Consider the following 10,000-nt stretch of genomic DNA (forward strand, 5'->3'; position numbering starts at 1 on the left):
GGTCATTAAAAATCTGAAAATTGTAAAAAAAAATAAAAATTTATAAAACGATCCAAATTTACGTTTATCTTATTCTCCATCATTTGCTGATTCCAAAAACATATAAATATGTTATATTCGGATTAAAAACAAGCTCTGAAAATTAAATATATAAAAATTATTATCAAAATTTTTTTTTCGAAATCGTTTTAAAAACACTTTCATCTTATTCCTTGTCGGTTCCTGATTCCAAAAACATATAGATATGATATGTTTGGATTAAAAACACGCTCAGAAAGTTAAAACGAAGAGAGGTACAGAAAAGCGTGCTATGCAGCATAGCGTAACCACTACCCCGCTCTTCTTGTCAATTTCACTGCCTATGCCGTGAGCGGTGGACCACGAGTATACGGTCTTGCTGCGTTGCATTGCGTTCAGTTTCATTCTGTGAGTTCGACAGCTACTTGACTAAATATTGTATTTTCGCCTTACGCGACTTGTATTTCTTCTTCTTCTTCTTCTTCTTGTTCTTCTTGTTCTTCTTGTTCTTCTTCTTCTTCTTCTTGTTCTTCTTCTTCTTCTTCCTTCTTTCTTCTTGTTCTTCTTCTTCTTCTTCTTCTTCTTCTTCTTCTTCTTCTTCTTCTTCTTCTTCTTCTTCTTCTTCTTCTTCTTCTTCTTCTTCTTCTTCTTCTTCGTTTTCTTTATTCAGTCTTTCCGCTGTTTGGGTGTCCTAGTGAAGTAGCTCATCTAAATTTATAATTCATTGAGGGTGTCCTTGTCGGACGTCCTTCTTCTTCTTCAGCAGCAGCGTTCCAGAATTGTCTGGTTACGTGTGAGCTCATTTGCCAATTTGGGTTCCCCAAACTATACTCTGAGAGCATAGTCAGCTTCACTCCGCTTTCGTTGAGTAGGCATGCTGGGTATGTTCGTGTTTCCATAACCCACCGAACTCTGATGGATTACAGGATCTTTTCCGTGCGCACTTGGTCTTGTGCTTGCGTGTACACACGAAGTCACTAGCAGGTCTGCACATAAGTTGACCTGGGAGATCGGAAAAATCTCCACTCTTAACCCACCAGGCGGCGGCGACCGGGATTCGAACTCACGACCTCCTGATTAGGAGGCCGACGTCTTACCACAACGACACTGCGCCCGTCGTCGGACGTCCAATTCGGTAAACTGTTGGATTATTATAGGCATTTACACACATTTTATGCAATCTTCCGGAAAATTATTAAGATTATTATATTTAAGATTGTAAGGCGCTAAGACCTATTTTAGTATTTGCGCCCTATAAATACCCTTATCATTATTATTGAGTCACTTGAGAAAAAGTGACTCTATGTAATCGGTCAGTGTTAGTCTGTCCGGCCGGCCGGCCGGCCGTCCGGCCGGCCGTCCGTAGACACCACCTTAACGTTGGACTTTTCTCGGAAACTATCAAAGCGATCGGGCTCATATTTTGTTTAGTCGTGACCTCCAATGACCTCTACACTTTAACGATGGTTTCGTTGACCTTTGACCTTTTTCAAGGTCACAGGTCAGCGTCAAAGGAAAAATTAGACATTTTATATCTTTGACAAAGTTCATCGGATGTGATTGAAACTTTGTAGGATTATTCTTTACATCAAAGTATTTACATCTGTAGCCTTTTACGAACGTTATCAGAAAAACAAGGGAGATAACTAGCCTTTTCTGTTCGGCAACACACAACTTAACGTTGGGCTTTTCTCGGAAACTATAAAAGTGACCGGGCTCAAATTTTATGTGAACGTGACTCATTGTGTTGTGAATAGCAATTTCTTCCTGTCCATCTGATGCCTCATATAATATTCAGAACTGCGAAAGTGACTCGATCGAGCGTTTGCTCTTCTTGTTATTATTATTATTATTATTAAAATGCTTTGAAAACCGTCACAGGTTTGTGGACTTGAATCCAAAAACATCATGACTTTTCATGTATACAGACACGCAATTGCAATAAGTACTGCCACATTTTCACTTGAGTATGGCCAGTGGCAGAAAGTTGCTAGTCATGTAAACACATGAGAAAAAATGATACGTTTTCTATCGACAGCGGTTATTGCTGAGTGCCTGTTAAAAACACATTTTCGGTCACGCATGACTCGGCATCGCTGCAGCAAAGCAATCGTCCAAAAAAGTCAATCGTGCTTACAGGACAAATAGTCTTACTGAATTGAAACTTTGTGTATCAATCATTTGTCTCTATGCATGCGAAGTCGTGAGTTTGTTGGATGAAAGTCCACAAATCTATGACGAGTTTAAAAAGAAAACAAGTCGCGTAAGGCGAAAATACAACATTTAGTCATGCTCAATCGAACTCACAGAATGAAACTGAACGCATTGCATTTTTTCCGCAAGACCGTACACTCGTAGCATCGTCTGTCCACCGCTCGTGGCAAAGGCAATAAAATTGACAATCCAGAAAAGCGCGGTAGCGGTTGCGTTGAGGAGGATAGCACGCTTTTCTGTATCTCTATTCTTTTTAACTTTCTGAGCGTGTTTTTAATCCAAACACTGTCATATCATATCTATATGTTTTTGGAATCAGGGACGGACAAGGAATAAGATGAAATTGTTTCTAAATCGATTTCGGACAATTAATTGTAATCATAATTTTCATATGTTTAATTTTCAGAGCTTGTTTGTAATCCAAACATAACATATGTATATGTTTTTGGAATCAGAAAATGACGAAGAATAAGATGAAATTGTTTTTGGATCGTTTAATGAAAACATAATTTTAATTACAAGTTTCCGATTTTTAATGACCAAACTCATTCATTAGTTTTTAAGCCACCAAGCTGAAATGCAATACCAAAGTCCGGCCGTCGTCTAAGATTGTTTTGCCAAAATGTCAATCAATTTGATTGAAAAATGAGGGTGTGACAGTGCCGCCTCAATTTTTACAAAAAGCCGGATATGACGTCATCAAAGGTATTTATCGCAAAAAATGAAAAACACGTCCGGGGATATTATTCCCAGGAACTCTCATGTCAAATATCATAAAGATCGGTCCAGTAGTTTAGTCTGAATCGCTCTACACACACACACACACATACACACACACACACACACACACACACACACACACACACACACACACACACACACACACACACACGCACACACATACACCACGACCCTCGTCTCGATTCCCCCTCTATGTTAAAACATTTAGTCAAAACTTGACTAAATATAAAAAGGAATATTGCCTTACATCTGTGTAAATGCCTATCATGATGCAACATTTTACCGAAAGTAAGTCTGATCGTACATAACATCTAACGATACTAATTGTACCCGAAGTACGTCTTGTGTGTAGGCAAACGATCCTGACAGTTTCGAAGCAATCCGCTCGGTTATGGCCGGCTGAATACTGAGCTTTGTGTCATGGTACCTGACCTCTCAAAATTGACCTCGTTTTTGACCGCCCATGCGATCGTCATCAGCATCAGCAGAAATGGCATAACAGAAGCAATACGCAAGATAGCAAATTAAAACAACCTGATCTGTGTAGATAATTAATCTGACTTTCTCCTCGTGTGCAAAAATTGCCTAGTAATGACTATTATGAACTTTCATCGATTTTGTAATTGGTACCTGAGAGAATAAATAATTGGTACCTTACGCTTTTGTCAGTTCAATTTTGGAGGTACCCTTATTTGGACAGCGGTCACGTAACCTCAGTGAAAGAAATCTTTGATACAAAAAGTGCACCAGATAGCCAAGGAACCAGTATCATGTCCTGGCGCCTGAGAGAATATAATTATAACAAGTGGAGTGAACAAACTACTTTCGTTTTCATAAGAAGATAAGTTTGATGAACTCTTAGAAGTACGCCTGACGTCATTGCATCAGGCTTCATTCATCAACGTAGCTGTAGTAAATCTGTAACAAAAATCATTGAAAAAGGAACACTTTTTATGCATTTATTAAAGGGTCAAACTAAGCTTTATTGCCTGTTTTGCACTCTTTTTCATGTGAATGTGTGTGTGTGTGTGTGTGTGTGTGTGTGTGTGTGCGTGTGTGTGTGAATGTGTGTGTGTGTGTGTGTGAATGTGTGTGTGTGTGGTGTGTGTGTGTGGTGTGTGTGTGTGGGTGTGTGTGTGTGTGTGTGTGTGTGTGTGTGTGTGTGTGTGTGTGTGGGTGTGTGTGTGTGTGTGTGTGTTTTACCTTTCTGAACAGCTAGTAAGAGACAATTTCAGAACAAGAAACCTTTCAATCATAACAAATGTGAAATCTAATTATTTTTATTCGATGTTTGGATGCTTTATTTTGTGAAAATAACTTTTATAAACAGCCAAAACTGAGGAGGGAAGTTTGTTGCTTCTGGTTACTTCCGGAACTGCACATGGTAAGAGAACTCGCACACTATTGTAAGAGAACTCGCACACTATATTCTGTTGTCGGCAAGATGAGCAAAGGTCTCTGATGTTAGAAAGCAAGCTTGATCGGCATTGAAAATGTAACACATGAATAGATTGAAAACAGTATTGCAATTGTCAAACTCTGCTTTAACATAGTTGTTGTATTTAAAAATAAAAGAACAAGATTTTAACATTGGATTGTTGCATTGAACACGTGCAGCAATTTTCGTTTGCTTTGTGCCTTGCGTAACTCGAGCGACACCTCACAGAGAGAGGTAAGAGGGAGAGACAGAGACAGACACAGACAGAGAGAAGATGTGTAGAGAGAGAAAGGGGGGGAGAGAGAGAGGGAGAGACAGAGACAGACACAGACGGGGAGAAGATGTGTAGAGAGAGAGGGGTGGTGAGAGAGAGAGGGAGATAGATACATACATATATGGAGGGGGAGATAGATACAGAGAGAAAGGGAGCGAGAGAGCGAGAGAAAGAGAGAGAGGGACAGACAGCCTTTCTTTGAGTTTTCTTCCCCTTAGCTCAGCCCAAAACCTATTCAAAATATTTAATTAAATAAACACACCAGAAAGGCGGGGGAAAGTAGGACGCACTAAAAGTGTAATGCATTTGTCCCCCACAGTGAATTCAATCTGCAACCACCTGAGAGAATATCAAGCAACGGCAAAAACAAGCAACTTTTATCTACAAAAAGAGAGAGCTGGGTAGAGGAACAAATGAAATTTCAACAAATTTAAAGACAGTTACATGAATCAAAGCTGCCCTTCTCCTCCGTGACAATGCCAGTTTCCACAAAATAAAGGCCGTACCTCTATTCCGAAAAGTCCAAATGATCCCGTTTTTGTCTTATACATTCTTCAAACCCGATTTATCTACAAAAAGAGAGATGAAAATGAAATTTCAACAAATTTAAAGACAGTTACATGAATCAAAGCTGCCCTTCTCCTCCGTGACAATGCCAGTTTCCACAAAATAAAGGCCGTACCTCTATTCCGAAAAGTCCAAATGATCCCGTTTTTGTCTTGTACATTCTTCAAACCCGATTTCCCCCCTTGCGATTTCTGGTTATTCCCTCTTTCTTCTTCTTCTTGTCCCTCTTTGAAAATCAGACTCTTTGCCTAGAAGTTTCACTGCATCCATGACCTCAAACAAGCTGTGAAAGCAGAGCTCAAAGTCAACCCCAAATAAGGCCATCTTAAGGCCTCTTCTTATTTTGGCTCAGGCACTTTTGATTTTGCATCGATGTAGGAGAGTAGTTCTAATGGCTACTGTAATCTGGGCTAGATCCGCCAAACAGTCTCCGTGAAAATGACATTTGAACAATTTGTTTGGATCTACCCCCCCCCCCTCCTCCCCCCTCCCCCCTACACCCACTCCACCCCCTCCCCCCCCCCCCCCCCCCCCTCGAAAGCGGCGTATGGCTGCTAAATGGCGGGATAAAAACGGTCGTACACCTAAAAACCGCCCATGATTGCGTAAACGAAGAAAGAAAGAAAGAACGATAGCGGATCTGCCATTTCCGTCCATGTGATTTGTAAAACGAGAGAAGAGCATTCGGATTTCACTACCTGTCTATTTGTCTTCCTGTCAAACTACTTTCTTTTCAACACACACACAAGTCATTTTGCTTAGAAGCAACAACATCCAGAGATCAGTAATAATCTATCATTAATTTTTCTCAGTTTTATTTTTTACGTCTACTTAAAAGACAGATACGTATGTCGAAGTTCCCTTGAATCTTCCGTTTGTGTCTCTAAGTAAACGTTCCATAAAATCGCCTTTCTTTGTGATTTTTTTAATACTTTCTTTTCAACTTGGTTTGTAATATCTTGAATAGTTTTTTCGAGCTTCTTTTTGTTGTTTTTGTCATTGCTGTTGTTCTTGTTTTGTTGTTCTTGCTTTTGTTGTATCTTGTTCTCTTTCTTCTTCTTCATTCTCCTTTTTGTCTTCTTCTTCTTCTTCAAGGTGACCGTAATAGTCAACTATACGAAACCCCTCTCTGGGCGGACATTCATCCCCTTTAGTCCCATCCCTTCAACAATTGATCTACGTCCAAGCGCATCACGCTAGCACCACGTCAAATACAAACCATCTCCCTCTGCCCGGAAATCAAAACGCGTCTTTACAGAAAACCATACCAACGAAACTCGATGAAGTGTGGTAAAATTAGATCGCTCGTAACATACTTTTCGTCTCGACTGGCAGACAGAAGAGCAAATAGCCTCCCTTTTGAAACGACGATGTAGCTGAAGCTAACTGTCAGAGCGGGTGTCCCTGCTCTTTCATCATTTTAAAGAGTGTTGCCAGACGAGAAGACGTGTTTTGGGGAACTTTCGATTTTAGGAATCGATCCAGATGGGAAGCTAGCAGTATTGAGGTGATCGATTTGAAGATTGTTTCCTGTCTGCCTGCCCGTGTTAGTTTCAAGGGTGGTATAATTTAGGGAGTTTGACGTGAACATTTGACGCAAAAAATAACTAAACGATGTGCGAGCGCTGGGACATTGTCTAGCCAGCTGACGCATTCATTCCAATAAAGAATTTTAAAAATCTTAGCTTATATGTGACCCTCCACCACGGAATGAGTCGCATGTCCCCTTTGCATGATTTTCATATTTGTACATTTTCTTAACGAATTGTTTATGCTCTATCCAGTGGTGAAAACCGTTTTAGAAAAGAGCGAAAACTGTTTGAGTTATAAGCATGTGACTAAGGTGACCCTCACACTGTTACCAGACACTCCCCGGACTTATATTAAGCCTAGCGCAGAACCGCGCGAGGTGACATGCGACTCATTTCGTGGTGGAGGGTCACATATTTCTTTTTCGTGTAATGCCATATTTTATTATATCCCATTGCTTTGAAAATCTGGTCATTTCCTTTTGGTGGACGGTAAGCAGCTTAGATTAAGAGTCGCACTACCAAGGTTTGTGCGGGCTTGAGAGTATTCAGCCACATGCACTTCTGACAGAATGACCGAGGTCTTGTACGTGCTACAGCGGTGACACGTGGGTGGAACATAAATACTGTCTCCGAGTCATCACTTACAGTTGACCCGTGTCCATCCTGGCCTGAATTCAAACCTGTGACGCGAGGATCACAAGACCAGTGCTCAACCACCTGAGCTACCAGGCCCCCAAACTTCACCTGCAGTCTCCTGTTCCATACCCCAACCTTCAGTTAGATATGACCAATGTGATCACCCTTGGTCAGGGGTCAAGTAGAACGTGCTCTAATGACACCTGAAAGTTCGGTTCTTTCTGTGTTACCTTGCGCTTACATGTCTTTCTATGACGGCCCTCGATTCGAGCCTGTGATCCTGGGCTCAACTGACCACTGATCTGCCCATGTAGGTACCTGAGCGGAGGTTGCACGAAGCGAAAGTGGGAGCCACCCAAGCGGGTGAAAACACACCGCGGGGTCTGATTGGTTGAAATCACAACAAATCTCTATTTCAACCAATCCAAGACGGCGGCTGGCTCTCACCCGGTTGGAAACTTTGTCGTGCACCTCAGCCCTGGCCCCCTTGATTACCCCCTGTTCTTGCTGCTTAGCGGTGCTCAAACGCAGATGAGAGATCTTTTAAAAATGATGTCAAGTTATAATTTTGGAAACCTTGAAAATGGCTTACAAAAGAATTAGGGAAAGAAAGGTACCTCCAGACAGTCCAAGTTCTACTTTGTGCAATGAGGGAAGGGGAACAATGCCAGCATATCTAGGGTATTGCCTTTTTGACCTTTAACGGCTACTCGTGAACTACCTTATCCATGGTTCAGACGTTTACAAGTTTCCGTATCCTGTTAGGATCTGAAAACGTCTGAGCTGGAAACAAACTTCAGAAGATTATTAAAATATAAGGGAGAGGCGAAACGTTTCGGGTGATCAGACTTTCAAAGTGCGTCCCCCGTGTCTCTTTGGTCACTGCACATCCTTGATGCTCAAAGGAAAATAACTGAAAGTTGTGTAAGCCGTCTTTTTTGAAGTAGGTCTCGTGGAAACTCAAAACTGGAGGTATACGTGGTAAGAATTATGTTTACCTCTGTCTAGCCCGCGAAAGGCTAATGGCATATAGAATACAAATTTTAAAAAATTAAACGTTAGTTATTCGAACGTTTAATTATAAACAAAGGTACGTCGACCTAGTTGTCTATAGAGTGGACAAACAAACAAATGATAACGAGATAAAGAAGAGAAAGTGAGCTCCGTTAGGCGTTGTCTCTTCGATTTCAGAATGTTTGCACCTTCGTTATCACCAGTAGGCTAATTCCAGAAATAACTCTGATGGGTTTTTATGGGTCGTGGCGGAGTTGTTTTCCTGAGGGAAGCTTCATGTGATATTGTAGGCCGATCACTAGCGAGCGGCGTGTCTTCTCACGTAGTCGATGATCTGTGCATTTGAGGGACGTGGTCACATCGGCAATGGCTTGCTTTCGAACGAAAAGAGCTTTATATTTGAGCGAAGAGTAAACAAAGCACAGATCGGAGTTAATTCTCATAGGGATGTCAGTCGTACGCATGAATTCACTGGCACAAATCGCCAGATGAACCTAGCAACGTCCGTACCTTTGACTTTGCCCATTTCGCCTCCACATCTCACTTTCGTTCTTGTTTTGTAGGTGATCCGCATGCTTGTGGTGGTGATTGGGGGGGGGGTGGTGTTCGCCACACTATGAGTGCAATACAGTGTAGTGCAGGTCTAAAACTCTTTTGGTCGTTCGCTCCTCACACTCTTTTTCTATCTATGTCTTCTTGCAGACGAAACGTATGGTGGTGGTGGTGGTGTTCACTACGCTGTGAATGCAATACCGCGTCATTGTGGTCTGCAACTCTTTTGTTCGTTCGCTCCTCACACTGTCTTTCTATTCAGAACATCTCACTCCCTGTCTTCTTGCAGGTGATCCGCATGCTGGTGGTGGTGGTGGTGGTGTTCGCCACGCTGTGGATGCCGTACCGCGTGATGGTGGTCTACAACTCGTTCGCCCAGCACCAGTTCATGGACCTGTGGTTCCTCATGTTCTCGCGCACCCTCATCTACATCAACTGCGCCATCAACCCCATCCTCTACAACGTCATGTCCATCAAGTTCCGCAGGGCATTCAAGAACCTCCTCTGCTGTGGTGAGTAGAATTCCTACGTACTTGTCCCTAATAGGTTCGTGGCCTGTGAGGTTGTCGCGTTCCATTTGCCTTTAATCAATCAATCAATCAATCAATGAGTCTTATATCGCGCATATTCCGTGGGTACAGTTCTAGGCGCTCTGCAGTGATGCCGTGTGAGATGAAATTTTATACGGCCAGTAGATTGCAGCCATTTCGGCGCATATTTACCTTTCACGGCCTATTTAGTTATTTTGTTTGACTTACTCGCCTTATGCTTCTGGATTCCCGGTGGAACATAGGGCTGCATATCGTAAGAAGGCAGCCGTATTCCCGCGTACACAAAAATGTTCACCGCCACCAATGTGTCTGGACAGGTTTTCACGTGGAATAACATCGTTCTTTTACTTGGACGCATACAAACAAATCTATAACATGGCTGCATTCTGTGCTGTACTCAGTTTTCTTTCGCCTCTTGAAGATCATGCTTGGTCTTTTAATGTGAAGCGTTATGAAGACCAAG

General features: G+C 41.9%; 1 protein-coding gene across 1 annotated transcript in view; it reads left to right on the plus strand.

Annotated features, from left to right (window-relative positions):
- Positions 1-9,714, plus strand: part of LOC138972669 (thyrotropin-releasing hormone receptor-like) — a 20,045-nt gene extending 10,331 nt beyond the window's left edge. Inside the window, exon 2 of the mRNA XM_070345357.1 lies at positions 9,276-9,714. Within this exon, the coding sequence (XP_070201458.1) occupies positions 9,276-9,506 (231 nt within the window). The 3' untranslated portion in view covers positions 9,507-9,714. The remainder of the gene's footprint in view (positions 1-9,275) is intronic.
- Positions 9,715-10,000: the final 286 nt, after the last annotated feature.

Source organism: Littorina saxatilis, linkage group LG1, assembly GCF_037325665.1.
Source record: "Littorina saxatilis isolate snail1 linkage group LG1, US_GU_Lsax_2.0, whole genome shotgun sequence".
In the NCBI taxonomy this organism is placed as follows: Eukaryota; Metazoa; Mollusca; class Gastropoda; order Littorinimorpha; family Littorinidae; genus Littorina; species Littorina saxatilis.